Consider the following 13,655-nt stretch of genomic DNA (forward strand, 5'->3'; position numbering starts at 1 on the left):
ATGTTGTCCCATAGGACAGCAGTCCCCAACCTTTGTGGCACCAGGGACCGGTTTCATGGAAGACAATTTTTCCCGGGGGTGGGGGTGGGGTGGGGGATGGTTCAGGCAGTAATGTGACATTGGGGAGCAGTGGGGAGCAATGGGGAGCTGCAGATGAAGCTTCACTCGCTTGCCTGCTGCTCACCTCCTGCTGTGCGGCCTGGTTCCTAAAAGGCCACAGACCGGTAGTGGCCCACGGCCCAGGGCTTGGGGACCCCTGCCACAGGAGACTTAAAAATGGACTCAAAAGGAAGTAAAACATATTACTGAAGCAAATCCAGAACCTCAATATAGTGCATATTCTAACAATAGGTTGTAGCAGATGATTTACCAACAATAACCAACTCTCTTCTCACCTTTTCATGAGAAACAATGAATAGATAATCTTTAAAATTGCTTTTCATTAATAAGGGGGAAAAGAATCAAAGAAAAGGGGGATATCAATGCTTTTTATTGACTCTTTTACTTGAGACTGAAGTGAGATGTGACAATAAAGTACTTTTTACATGTCAGAGCTGACTACTGAGAGGGCTGGGAAATGATCCAGCGTAATGTAGAAATGGGCAAGAAAAAAATTTTTTAATCTTATTTCTTTAAATTGTTAGCAATATGTGACCAAGTTCTTACCAGGTATCCAGCTTTGGTGTAATGCATGTTGGTCTGCTTTAGAACTGTCATCTCCTTGACTGACTGACTGACTTTTACAGTTTAACACAATGAACACTGACCACCTCACGGTTTCTATGGCTCAGAAATCTGGGCACAACTTAGCTTAATGCCTCTGGCTCAGGGTCCCTCACAAGGATGCAGTCAAGGTATCCACTGGGGCTGCTCAAGCAAGAAATTTAATTTTTGAAGAGAAAGCAATAGGCAGGCAGTTAATTAATAAATTTTTAAAAGCTAAAATATAGAGAGAAGAAGTCAATGATGTTTCTAAATGAGTAATTTATCTCATTTATAAAAGTAAAAAGAATATTAAGAATATTTTAAACAGATTTTCAGTATATGGTTGATTCTGAATGAGTAACGCCCATGAGACAGCAGAGGCATAGATTTACTGAAATGATTGGTATTCAAAATCATTTCAGTTTGGCTTTAGAATGCAGGGAAGGCAACATGTCCATATGATCTTAAAGGCTCATCCTCTCAAACCCACCACAGCATTCCCCTGTTAAAAACCTTTGGAGCCCCCTCACTCATAGGATCAAGACAAAATACTTTGCCCACTCAGCTAAGGCCCTAGGGCACTTGGCCTCACTCTGGTCATTCCCTTGACCGCCTATCAAGCTCCTTCCCATCCCTAACCTTTGCACAAACACACGTCGATCCCTATGTCTTGTCCATTCTCCCCATCTGACTACTCATTTTATCTGTTAGATTCACAATCATCTCCTGGATTTTATCTCAAATATCTCTTCCCCAGAGACATACTCAGACTGGATTAGGTTTCCCACAGCCCCTTATACATTGCTCTTGCCCTTTAGGGCATAATACAGTAGATAATTTTATATTTGTGTACATTATTTGATTGCTACCTGTCTTCCCAACTGGACCAAGCTTTCTAAGAGGTGGGTCTGGGCCTGTCTGAGCCATCATTCTCCCACCTTCACCCAGCACAGTCTGGAACTTCATATCTGGTGAATGGACTCTCACACTCCTGATCAGTTACCTGGCGCCACCCCAAACTCTGTCTAGGTAATGAAGAGGAGCAAGTGTGGGTATCCATCAATAAGATTTTTAAAAATTAAATTTAGTTTGAAATATACAGTTGTCTCATGGGACAGCCTAAAAGCTCAAATAAGGATACCTCCTAATTTCTCTCTTTCAGCCTATCAGTGGAAAGTCTTGGTTGCTTGGATAATATTGTTCACTGAAATTATCACTTCTTCTGTCATTCATTTTCTTTTAAACCTTTGACCTTTGCTCTTTCTCTGCAACCAGAGTTAGGAGGGAAAAAGAACATTGGAGGTAACTTCTCACTGAAGTCCACCTGCCAGGACAAACCATTCAAATCCAATTACTTCGTCTCCACTCTGGCTTCTAGGAGACTAAGTAAAGGTATTATCTACTTACTTGGATTACTCTGGCCATTATTACAAATAATCATGACCTGGAAACACAGAGACTTTCCCACTTTAAGTTTTTGTGGAAATTTTCCTTGTCAGAAAGGGTTCCTTACTATCAAAGCCAAGTTATTGAAAGTCAGCAATAGCCTACCGTATCCCACTTAGGTCGGGACTGCGAGTCATCTATAATTATTTTTTTAAGTTGGTTACTTGTCATTCATTCATTTACTCATTTGTTCAGCAAGTATTTACTGATGACAGTCTCTGTGCCAGGCATTAGGATCATGAGAGTCTCCCCATAGCCTGAGTCCACGGTCTTATGGAGCAAAAACATCTTGCTTTTACTCAAAAGAGAATCAAATAAAAGAGAGATACATTCAGGTCAGAACACAGGAATGATCTTCAAAAATATTTAACTGTGATTTGAATAATAAAAGTTATCAAGGTGGACTTAGATGATGTAGCACCATGATACTCCTAGGAGTAAGCACAGTAGGTACAGGCCAGCTTGTCTCCCCAGGGACACCCACCATGTCTCTGTCTGCAAAATCTTCCCAAGAATCTTTAAGAAATGAATGAATAAATAAAAATTGGTATATCGGGCTTCCCTGGTGGTGCAGTGGTTGAGTCCGCCTGCCGATGCAGGGGACAGGGGTTCGTGCCCTGGTCCGGGGGGTTCCCACATGCCACGGAGCGGCTGGGGCCGTGAGCCATGGCCGCTGAGCCTGCGCGTCCAGAGCCTGTGCTCCGCAACAGGAGAGGCCACAGCAGTGAGAGGCCCGCGTACCACAAAAAAAAAAAAAAAAAAAAAAATTGGTATATCAAAAAAAAAAAGAAATGATAGATGCCCTTCCTTCTGGGAGGTTTTCCACATAGTTTTAACTGTGATCCTATCTGAGGGCCAACAAAACATTTTTATATGGCTTTCATAAGTTCTCTACCCAAAAACCAAATGACCACCCAAAGGTACACTTTGGGCTTCACCTTTGTTTCAGAGGTCCCAAGACCATCTATATGTCCAGTGCCTCACTAGAAAGACTCATAGGACTCAACATATATTCGCACTCACAGCTCAGGTTTATTATAGCAAAAAGATATACAACAGGATCAGTCAGGAAGACAGACACGGTTGGAGTCTGAAGAAATCCATTTACAGGCTTCAGATGTTCTCTTCCTCCCATGAGTGGACACACCAAGTGTGCCTCTTTCTTTACCAGCAAAAAGTGCAGTGATACATGTCAATGTTTCTGCTCAGGGAAGCCCATTAGAGACTCAGCACCAAGGTTTTTATTGGGGCTGCTCACATGGACACTCTTTGCCTGGCAATTACAAAAATTCCAGACTCCCAGAATACAGCAGGTATTCACCATAAATTACAGTGTTTGCACTGTCTAGGCATAGTGAATCATCCTTATCCATTAGGGAACAGAAAGAACATTCCAAAAGCCAAGTTCCCAGATGCCAGCCAAGGACCCTTCTAAAAATAGCAGCCTCAGGTTTGCTATATTAACTCTTTTCTGCACACTATTCTTTAATCTTCTACCAGAATATATGCTGTAGGAAATAGAAAACTCACATTTATCTCTCTAAATGTACAGGGCTAAAGAAAATGTGGTTAGACTCAACTGTAGATATTATTATCACTAGAGTTATTACTAGCAATTATTTTTAGATGTCACTGTTAATAATATTATTGCTATTCATTCTAGTAGTAATTATTAGTAGTAATGGCAATATTATTAATTCCTATGATTAATATGTTGTTATTATTTCCATATAATATTCCTATTAGTAATTCACTCAATGATCATTAACATTCTTTGAAAATTTTTGACATGCTGAGATCATGAAAATATCAGAAGATTCTGTGTTTAGTGCCTTATTTTTTTTTTTCTTCTAATCTGTTACCTTTTTTAACAGGACAGACTTTCTGCAGCTTGAAGGAACCAGCCATGGATTTCAAACGTGTGAAGGACTATTTCTCCTGGCTCTACTATCAATACCAAATCATTAGCTGCTGTGCTGTCTTGGAGCCCTGGGAGCGATCCATGTTCAATACCATCTTACTAACCATTTTTGCTATGGTGGTATACACCGCCTATGTTTTTATCCCAATCCACATTCGCCTGGCTTGGGAATTTTTCTCCAAAATGTGTGGCTATCACAGTACAATTTCTAATTGATCTTGTTTGTAAACTGTGAACTGGCATTACATATGTGTACGTTGCTTACAATGTATTAATTTAGGTGAATACTGTAGCTTCTTTCACTGTCTCACCTGAAAAGCTCTATCCTCTCTATGCACTCTTATATCCTGCCTGAAATTTGAGATAGATGTCTCTTTAGGTTCTTTTGTACGTGCTACATTGTGCATCAGACCATAGATAACACAATGACCTTACCTCACATACCATATTCTCTCAGCTTAAATCTATGACTTTAGATTTTGTTTTTAATTGGGAAATTTCATATCAACTTCTTCTGGGAAGTAGGCTCATAAGAGACCTATCAGAATCATATTTAAAATGCTCTCTTGATACCTATTCTATAGTGAAGGATAAGGATATATTTTTTAAAAAATTGTTCATACACTACTGTCAAAAGTATCCTATCCTTGTTTACAATATACAAAAAGATCTGAATAAATTATATAGACCCCCTAAAGTCTTATTTTCTAGTAACCTGCTGATACCTAAAATTCTTTTACTTCAAGCACAAAAGAATAGGTTGAAGGTAATTATCTCCTTTCAGACATGGTTCATGAATTGTTTCAAATGTCTCTAAAAGTATGGCTTTATAACAGTTTAAAATCAACAATGTTGATTTTAGATGACCCAGTAAGTATTATAATACAAAATCATTTTAAGTGTAAGAAAAAATATACAATCAAAGTAAATTCAGATTCTGTGACTTGTGATGCTGCCTTGCCTTGCATGATGCTGGGGGAAAAGAGACAAGAAATTGCATCCTTTCTGTGCTTTCACTCAGTGGAGGGGTGGGGTGGGGGGAATCATATATTGGGCTACAGGAAGAAAAGCTAATAAATAGGCTGGAAGTAATATTCTACCAGCAGGAACTTGACAGCTCCAGTTAAATGTTTTGATACAGTGGCTCCTTTGCAGAGCAAAACCAAGATTTATTAAATTTCCTTCAAAGTGTTTATCTTAAAAACAAATACAAGTTTTTAATTATACTGCTGAATCAAATGTGAATGCCAAAGGCAAAACCTTGCAGTTTTTCTTTCCTCTCAATAAATCTTAATGTTAGTAATTCTGGAGGGTAAAAATGTAAATAGTTTTTGGACAATATTTGCACCCTTGTTTGTGTTATGAAAAAAAATTTTTCCAAGGAGAGCTAAAGAGAAAAATGTTTGGCATGCCAAATTAGCTTGCATGTTTGTTAAAAAAACAAAAACACATGTTTTGAAGATAAACCAGATCTGAACATGTATGTGTTGATTTTTGCAAAATAAATTAGGTTTAATTTTATAAATAAAATATCCACCTTCAGATTTGCTTTTTTCTCCTATTGCACTAAATATCTAGGTGCTTACATCCATATTTCTCTGCAAACATCATTTCTTAGTGATCCAAGGTGGTAACTGATCTTAAGATGGTAGGGTAAAACTACTGATATATTTATCAAGAGTCTTCTCCATGGTGGACATGTTTTACATGTTGAAGTAGGTTTTAAGGTCTCCCAGTTACAGGTAAGGGACCTAGAACTTGGAAAAAGTACATTTCTTGTTCGAGGTCCTTTAACTACTAGTGGCAAAGCCAGGAAGCAAATCCAGGTCAGGACCACACTGGGACCTGAAATATTTGCCACATGGAAGCCCATGGAAGGACAATGTGAGCAAATGAAAGTTAATGGGCTGGGGATCCCAAACATGTTAGAAAGCAGAACGCCATCAATAAAAGGGGTGAGGGGCTGAGGAGACAGCCAAGGTTGGAGGAACAAGCTCAGCTTTTGCGGCTTAGCGGTGCTGTGTTCACCCATTTCTATGCTGTCCAGGCCCATAGGCCTCTTTTAAAAGAATGCTTCACTTTTAAATATTTAACAGAGGATTCTCAGTTAAGCTTGAACTTGAATGCGTTCCCAGTTCACAATGATTCAACACCCTTATATACATGGACCCCTGCTAAGTACTCTTGGAATTCAATCACAAAGATACTACACTGACCTTCTAAAAATCCTCCTTCTAAAATAAGAATCAAAATATTATAAATGTGAATAGACACAGTAAAGCTTAATAAAGGATATTGCAAAGCACTGCCCTAGGATGTTACTTCAAAGGTAAGCATTTCCTCTGAGCGATCAAAATAATAAACACAGGGTCCAAAAAATATAATCAAACATAGTTTAGAAAAAACTATCTGCATGCAGAAGGGAAGAAAGCTCTACCTGCTCTGCTCTGTCGATTTTCTAGACTAAGCAGAGATGCTCTTTACCTTGACCATAGTTAGCCTAGATTAGGAACATTTATATGCTTTTCTTTTGCTTCTATTATTTGTATATTTCAATGGTATGTACAGAACTTTAAAAAAAAATAAAGCTAAGAGTTTCATGGTTCAAATGGGCTTGAATTTGTCACTCACTAAACTAGGAATCATAAAATATTCCTTCACTGGCTTTGGCCAAGTAAACAATCGCTTTTGTCTACTTGTGCAACAAAAAACACAAAAGGCCAAGAAATCAGGCAGTTTGAACATCAAGATAGGACTGGTCAGTCTTTATTAACAAGTCACACAAGTGAAAAAAAATTGCTAGTCAACATTTTCTGCTTATTTCTTCTATCACTAACATATTTGGGTCTTCTCGCTAGTGGAGGCTGTGCCTCTGGAAGGCAGGAAATTTGTCCTTATTTCTGCATCCTCAGTTTCTGGCCCAATGCCTGGTACGGAGCTAAGCAGATACACATCCCACGAAACATGACGTAGCTCCCCATACCCTCTTTCCACTCAGAAACAAGGAAGCTCAGGATGTATAGCTTCAGGCTATTGACCAAAAGAGTAACATTCTTCATTTGCTCATTCATTCAACAAATGTATTAAAAGTCAACCACGTGTTGAGGGTAGATACAGGAATAGAGAGAGAGATAGATATGTGATGAAGAAAGTACAGTAGAAACTAGGGGTTAGGTATTCAGGTGTTCATTATAAAATTCTCTGTGCTGTATGTTTGAAATTTTTTATTTAAAAAATGCTGGGGAAAAAGTCCACCATGTACTAGTCATTAAGCTTGCCACTAAGAAACAAAGATGAACAAGACAGAAAGAGAAACATCCCTGAATTTATGAATCATACAATCTGGTAGGCAAGATGACACAAGAAAAAAATAAGCAAATGAACTATTTATAAATTCTTATAAGGTTTTATGAAAGAAACAGCAGAGGGCTGGAGAGAAAGTAACAGAGGGTGGGGGACAGTGGGGCACAGAAGGGGCATTGCATTAGGGGAATTCAAACTTCTCTCATTGCAGGTCTCTAAGAAGGGGGGCGATGTGGAGGGTGGGGTCCTGTACAATGTAAGATGAGGACACTGGCTGCTGTGAGAGTGGATGGGATGGGGCATGAGTCTGAGCAGGAGGACCTAGAGCAGATGAGAGCCAGACTAAGATGGTGGCATCAGAGACAGAGACACACGGTCTGATGTGACATAGTTTTTGGAGCTAGAAAGTCAACAAATCTTGCTATGGGTTGGATCAAAGGAGGAATTTCATTAAATACACAACGTATTTTTTTAAAAACATCTAACTCATCTAAAGGAAACATCCTCCTCATTTTGGGAAAGTTATTTCCAGAGCCAATCAGCTGCCCATAAGAAAGGATAGAGTTTTGGTGGGGCTAATGGCGGACTCTGGGAGGGCTCATGCCAAGGAGCACTTCCCAGAACTTCTGCTGCCAGTGTTCTTGTCCCCATGGTAAGCCACAGCCACCCCCTGCCTCTGTAGGTGACCCTCCAACACTAGCAGCCGTGGCGCTGACTGTGCTCCGGCTGGGTGTCAGGCCTGTGCCTCTGAGGTGGGAGAGCCGAGTTCAGGACATTGGTCCAAAAGAGACTTCCCAGCTCCATGTAATATTAAATGGTGAAAGAGATCTCCGTCTCAAAACTAAGACCCAGCTCCACTCAATGACCAGCAAGCTACAGTCCAGCAAGCTGGACACCCTATACCAAACAACTAGCAAAACAGGAACACAACCCCACCCATTAGCAGAGAGGCTGCCTAAAATCATAATAAGTCCACAGACACCACAAAACACACCACCAGACGTGAACCTGCCCACCAGAAAGACAAGTACCAGCCTCATCCACCACAACACAGGCACTAGTCCCCTCCACCAGGAAGCCTACACAACTCACTGAACCAACCTTAGCCACTGGGGGCAGACACCAAAAAGAAAGGGAACTATGGACATGCAGCCTGAGAAAAGAGGACCCTAAACATAGTAAGATAAGCAAAATGAGAAGACAGACAAACACACAGCAGATGAAGGAGCAAGGTAAAACCCCACCAGACCAAACAAATGAAGAGGAAATAGACAGTCTACCTGAAAAAGAATTCAGAGTAATGATAGTAAAGATGATCCAAAATCTTGGAAACAGAATGGAGAAAATACAGGAAACGTTTAACAAGGACCTAGAAGAACTAAAGAGCAAACAAACAATGATGAACAACACAATAAATGACATTAAAAATTCTCTAGAAGGCATCAATAGCAGAATAACTGAGGCAGAAGAACAGATAAGTGACCTGGAAGATAAAATAGTGGAAATAACTACTGCAGAGCAGAATAAAGAAAAAAGAATGAAAAGAACTGAGGACAGTCTCAGAGACTTCTGGGACAACATTAAATGAATCAACATTCGAATTATAGGGGTCCCAGAAGAAGAAGAGAAAAAGAGAGGGACTGAGAAAATATTTGAAGAGATTATAGTTGAAAACTTCCCTAATATGGGAAAGTAAATAGTCAACCAAGTCCAGGAAATGCAGAGAGCCCCATACAGGATAAATCCAAGGAGAAACACACCAAGACACATATTAATCAAACCATCAAAAATTAAATACAAAGAAAAAATACTAAAAGCACCAAGGGAAAAACAACAAATAACATAACGGAATCCCCATCAGGTTAACAGCTGATCTTTCAGCAGAAACTCTGCAAGCCAGAAGGGAGTGGCAGGACATATTTAAAGTGATGAAAGGGAAAAACCTACAATTAAGATTACTCTACCCAGCAAGGATCTCATTCAGATTTGACAGAGAAACTAAAACCTTTACAGACAAGCAAAAGCTAAGGGAATTCAGCACCACCAAACCAGCTTTACAACAAATGCTAAAGGAACTTCTCTAGGCAGGAAACACAAGAGAAGAAAAAGACCTACAAAAACAAATCCAAAAGAGTTAAGAAAATGGTAATAGGAACATACATATCGATAATTACCTTAAATGTAAATGGATTAAATACTCCAACCAAAAGACATAGACTGGCTGAATGGATACAAAAACGAGAGTCATATATATGCTGTCTATAAGAGACCCACTTCAGACCCACCTCAGACACATACAGACTGAAAGTGAGGAAATGGAAAAAGATATTCCATGCAAATGGAAATCAAAAGAAAGCTGAAGTAGCAATTCTCATAGACTTTAAAATAAAGACTATTACAAGAGACAAAGAAGGACATGACATAATGATCAAGGGATCAATCCAAGAAGAAGATATAACAATTGTAAATATTTATGCACCCAACATAGGAGCACCTCAATACATAAGGCAACTGCTAACAGCTATAAAAGAGGAAATCGACAGTAACAAAATAACAGTGGGGGACTTTAACACCTCACTTACACCAATGGACAGATCATCCAAAATGAAAATAAATAAGGAAACACAAGCTTTAAATGATACATTAAACAACATGGACTTAATTGATATTTATAGGACATTCCATCCAAAAACAACAGAATACACTTTCTTCTCAAGTGCTCATGGAACATTTTCCAGGATACATCATATCTTGGGTAACAAATCAAGCCTTGGTAAATTTAAGAAAATTGAAATCGTATCAAGTACCTTTTCCGAACACAACACTATTAGACTAGATATCAATTACAGGAAAAAAAATCTATAAAAAAAATACAAACACATGGAGGCTAAACAATACACTACTTAATAACACAGAGATCACTGAAAAAATCAAAGAGGAAATCAAAAAATACCTACAAACAAATGACAATGTAAACATGACTCAAAACCTACGGGATGCAGCAACAGCAGTTTTAAGAGGGAATTTTATAGCAATACAATCCTACCTGAAGAAACAAGAAACATCTCAAATAAACAACCTAACCTTACACCTAAAGCAATTAGAGAAAGAAGAACAACAAAAAAAAAAAAAACCCAAAGTTAGCAGAAGGAAAGAAATCATAAAGATCAGATCAGAAATAAATGAAGAAAACAATAGCAAAGATCAATAAAACTAAAACCTGGTTCTTTGTGAAGATAAACAAAATTGATAAACCATTAGCCAGACTCATCAAGAATAAAAGGGAGACGACTCAAATCAACAGAATCAGTAATGAAAAAGAAGTAACAACTGACACTGCAGAAATACAAAGAATCATGAGAGATTACTACAAGCAACTATATGCCAATAAAATGGACAACCTGGAGGAAATGGACAAATTCTTAGAAAAGCAAAACCTTCCGTCACTGAACCAGGAAGAAATAGAAAATATAAACAGACCAATCACAAGCACTGAAATTGAGACCGTGATTAAAAATCTTCCAACAGAGGAATGAGAGGAAGATGGCGGAAGAGTAAGATGCGGAGATCACCTTCCTCCCCACAGATACACCAGAAATACATCTACACGTGGAACAACTCCTACAGAACACCTACTGAAGGCTGGCAGAAGACCTCAGACCTCCCAAAAGGCAAGAAAGTCCCCACGTACCTGAGTAGGACAAAAGAAAAAAAAAGAAAAAAACAGAGACAAAAGAATAGGGACGGCACCTGCACCAGTGGGAGGGAGCTGTGAAAGAGGAAAAGTTTCCACACACTAGGAAGCCCCTTCGCGGGCGGAGACTGCGGGAGGCGGTGGGGGGAGCTTCAAAGCCGCGGAGGAGTGCACAGCAACGGGTGCGGAGGGCAAAGCGGGGAGATTCCTGCACAGAGGATCGGTGCTGACCGGCACTCACCAGCCCGAGAGGCTTGTCTGCTCACCCGCCGGGGCAGGCGGGGCTGCGAGCTGAGGCTCTGAGGCTCGGGTTTCGGAGGGAGCGCAGGGAGAGGACTGGGGTTGGCGGCTTGAACATAGCCTGAAGGGGTTAGTGCACCACGGCTAGCCGGGAGGGAGTCCGGGGAAAAGTCTGCACCTGCCGAAGAGGCAAGAGACTTTTTCTTCCCTCTTTGTTTCCCGGTGCGTGAGGAGAGGGGTTTAAGAGCGCTGCTTAAAGGAACTCCAGAGAAGGGCGCGAGCCGCGGCTAAAGGCGCGGACCCCAGAGACGGGCGGGAGACGCTAAGGCTGCTGCTGCCGCCACCAAGGGGCCTGTGTGCGAGCACAGGTAACTCCGCACACCCCTCTTCCGCGGAGCCTGTGCAGCCCGCCACTGCCAGGTTCCCGGGATCCAGGGACAACTTTCCCGGGAGAACGCACGCCGGGCCTCAGGCTGGTGCAAAGTCTCACCGGCCTTTGCTGCCGCAGGCCCACCCCGCACTCCGTGCCCCTCCCTCCCCGCCGGCCTGAGTGCGCCAGAGCCCCCGAATCAGCGGCTCCTTTAACCCCGTCCTGTCTGAGCAAAAAACAGATGCCCTCCAGCGACCTACAGGCAGAGGCAGGGCCAAATCCACAGCGGAGCCCCTGGGAGCTGTGAGAACAAAGAAGAGAAAGGGAAATCTCTCCCAGCAGCCTCAGAAGCAGCGGATTAAAGCTCCACAATCAACTTGATATACCCTGCATCTGTGGAATACCTGAATAGACAACCAATCATCCCAAATTAAGGAAGTGGACTTTAGGAGCAAGATCTATGATTTTTTTTTCCCTTTTCCTCTTTTTGTGAATGTGTATGTGTATGCTTCTGTGTGAGATCTTGTCTGTATAGTCTTGCTTCCACCATTTGTCCAAGGGTTCTATCCGTCCATGGTTTTTTTTTTAAATTTTTTCTTAATAATTAATTTTAATAACGTTATTATACTTTACCTTCATTGTTTCTTTCTTTCTTTCTTTCCTTCCTTCCTTCCCTCCTTTAGACAACGAATCATCCCATATTGAGGAGGTGGTCTCTGAGAGCAAGATTTATGATTTTTCCCCCTTTACCTCTTTTAGTGAGGGTGTATGTGTATGCTTCTGTGTAAGATTTTGTCTGTATAGCTTTGCTTCCAACATTTGTCCTAAGGTTCTGTCCGTCCCTTTTTTTTTTTTTCTAAATGAGAATTTTTTAATTCAATAACTTTATTATACTTTATTTTATTTTTACTGTATCTTCTTTCTTTCTGTCTTTTTTCCTTCTTTCCCTCCTTCCTTCCTTCCTCCCTCCCTCCCTCCTTTCTTTCCTTCTTGCCTTCTTTCCTTCTTTGCTTCTTTCTTTCTTCCTTCCTTCCTTCCTTCCTTCCCTCCTTTCCTTCTTTCTTTCCTCATACTTCTACTAATTCTCTCTACTTTTTCTCCCTTTTATTCTGAGCCGTTTAGATGAAAGGCTCTTGGTGCTCCAGCCAGGAGTCAGGGCTCTGCCTCTGCGGTAGGAGAGCCAACTTCAGGACACTGGTCAACAAGACACCTCCCAGCTCCACATAATATCAAACAGCGAAAATCTCCCAGAGACCTCCATCTTAACACCGGCACCCAGCTTCACTCAACGACCAGCAAGCCACAGTGCTGGACAACCTATGCCAAACAACTAGCAAAACAGGAACACAACCCCACCCATTAGCAGAGAGGCTGCCTAAAATCATAATAAGTCCACAGACACCACAAAACACACCACCAGACGTGAACCTGCCCACTAGAGAGACAAGATCCAGCCTCATCCACCACAACACAGGCACTAGTCCCCTCCACCAGGAAGCCTACACAACTCACTGAACCAACCTTAGCCACTGGAGACAGACATCAAAAACAGCGGGAACTACGAACCTGCAGTCTGCAAAAAGGAGACCCCAAACACAGTAAGATAAGCAAAAGGAGAAGACAGAAAAACACACAGCAGATGAAGGAGCAAGGTAAAAACCCACCAGACCTAACAAATGAAGAGGAAATAGGCAGTCTACCTGAAAAAGAATTCAGAATAATGATAGTAAGGATGATCCGAAATCTTGGAAATAGAATGGACAAAATGCAAGAAACAGTTAACAAGGACCTAGAAGAAATAAAGATGAAACAAGCAATGATGAACAACACAATAAATGAAATTAAAAGTACTCTAGATGGGATCAATAGCAGAATAACTGAGGCAGAAGAACGGATAAGTGACCTGGAAGATAAAATAGTGGAAATAACTACTGCAGAGCAGAATAAAGAAAAAAGAATGAAAAGAACTGAGGACA

At 40.8% G+C, this 13,655-nt stretch overlaps 1 protein-coding gene across 12 annotated transcripts in view; it reads left to right on the forward strand.

Moving 5' to 3' along the window:
- Positions 1–6,635, forward strand: part of SPTSSB (serine palmitoyltransferase small subunit B) — a 31,075-nt gene extending 24,440 nt beyond the window's left edge. For 6 of the 12 annotated variants that reach the window (XM_060298443.2, XM_060298441.1, XM_060298444.1 and 3 more), the window contains one exon: positions 4,026–6,634. In XM_060298443.2, coding sequence (XP_060154426.1) covers positions 4,058–4,288 — 231 coding nt within the window. In that variant the 5' untranslated portion in view covers positions 4,026–4,057 and the 3' untranslated portion in view covers positions 4,289–6,634. Of the gene's footprint in view, positions 1–1,980; positions 2,098–4,025 lie in introns of all 12 variants that reach the window. The other 6 variants (XM_060298440.1, XM_060298446.1, XM_060298447.1 and 3 more) reach the window with 2 other exon arrangements.
- Positions 6,636–13,655: the final 7,020 nt, after the last annotated feature.

This window comes from Globicephala melas, chromosome 4 (assembly GCF_963455315.2).
Source record: "Globicephala melas chromosome 4, mGloMel1.2, whole genome shotgun sequence".
Lineage (NCBI taxonomy): Eukaryota > Metazoa > Chordata > Mammalia > Artiodactyla > Delphinidae > Globicephala > Globicephala melas.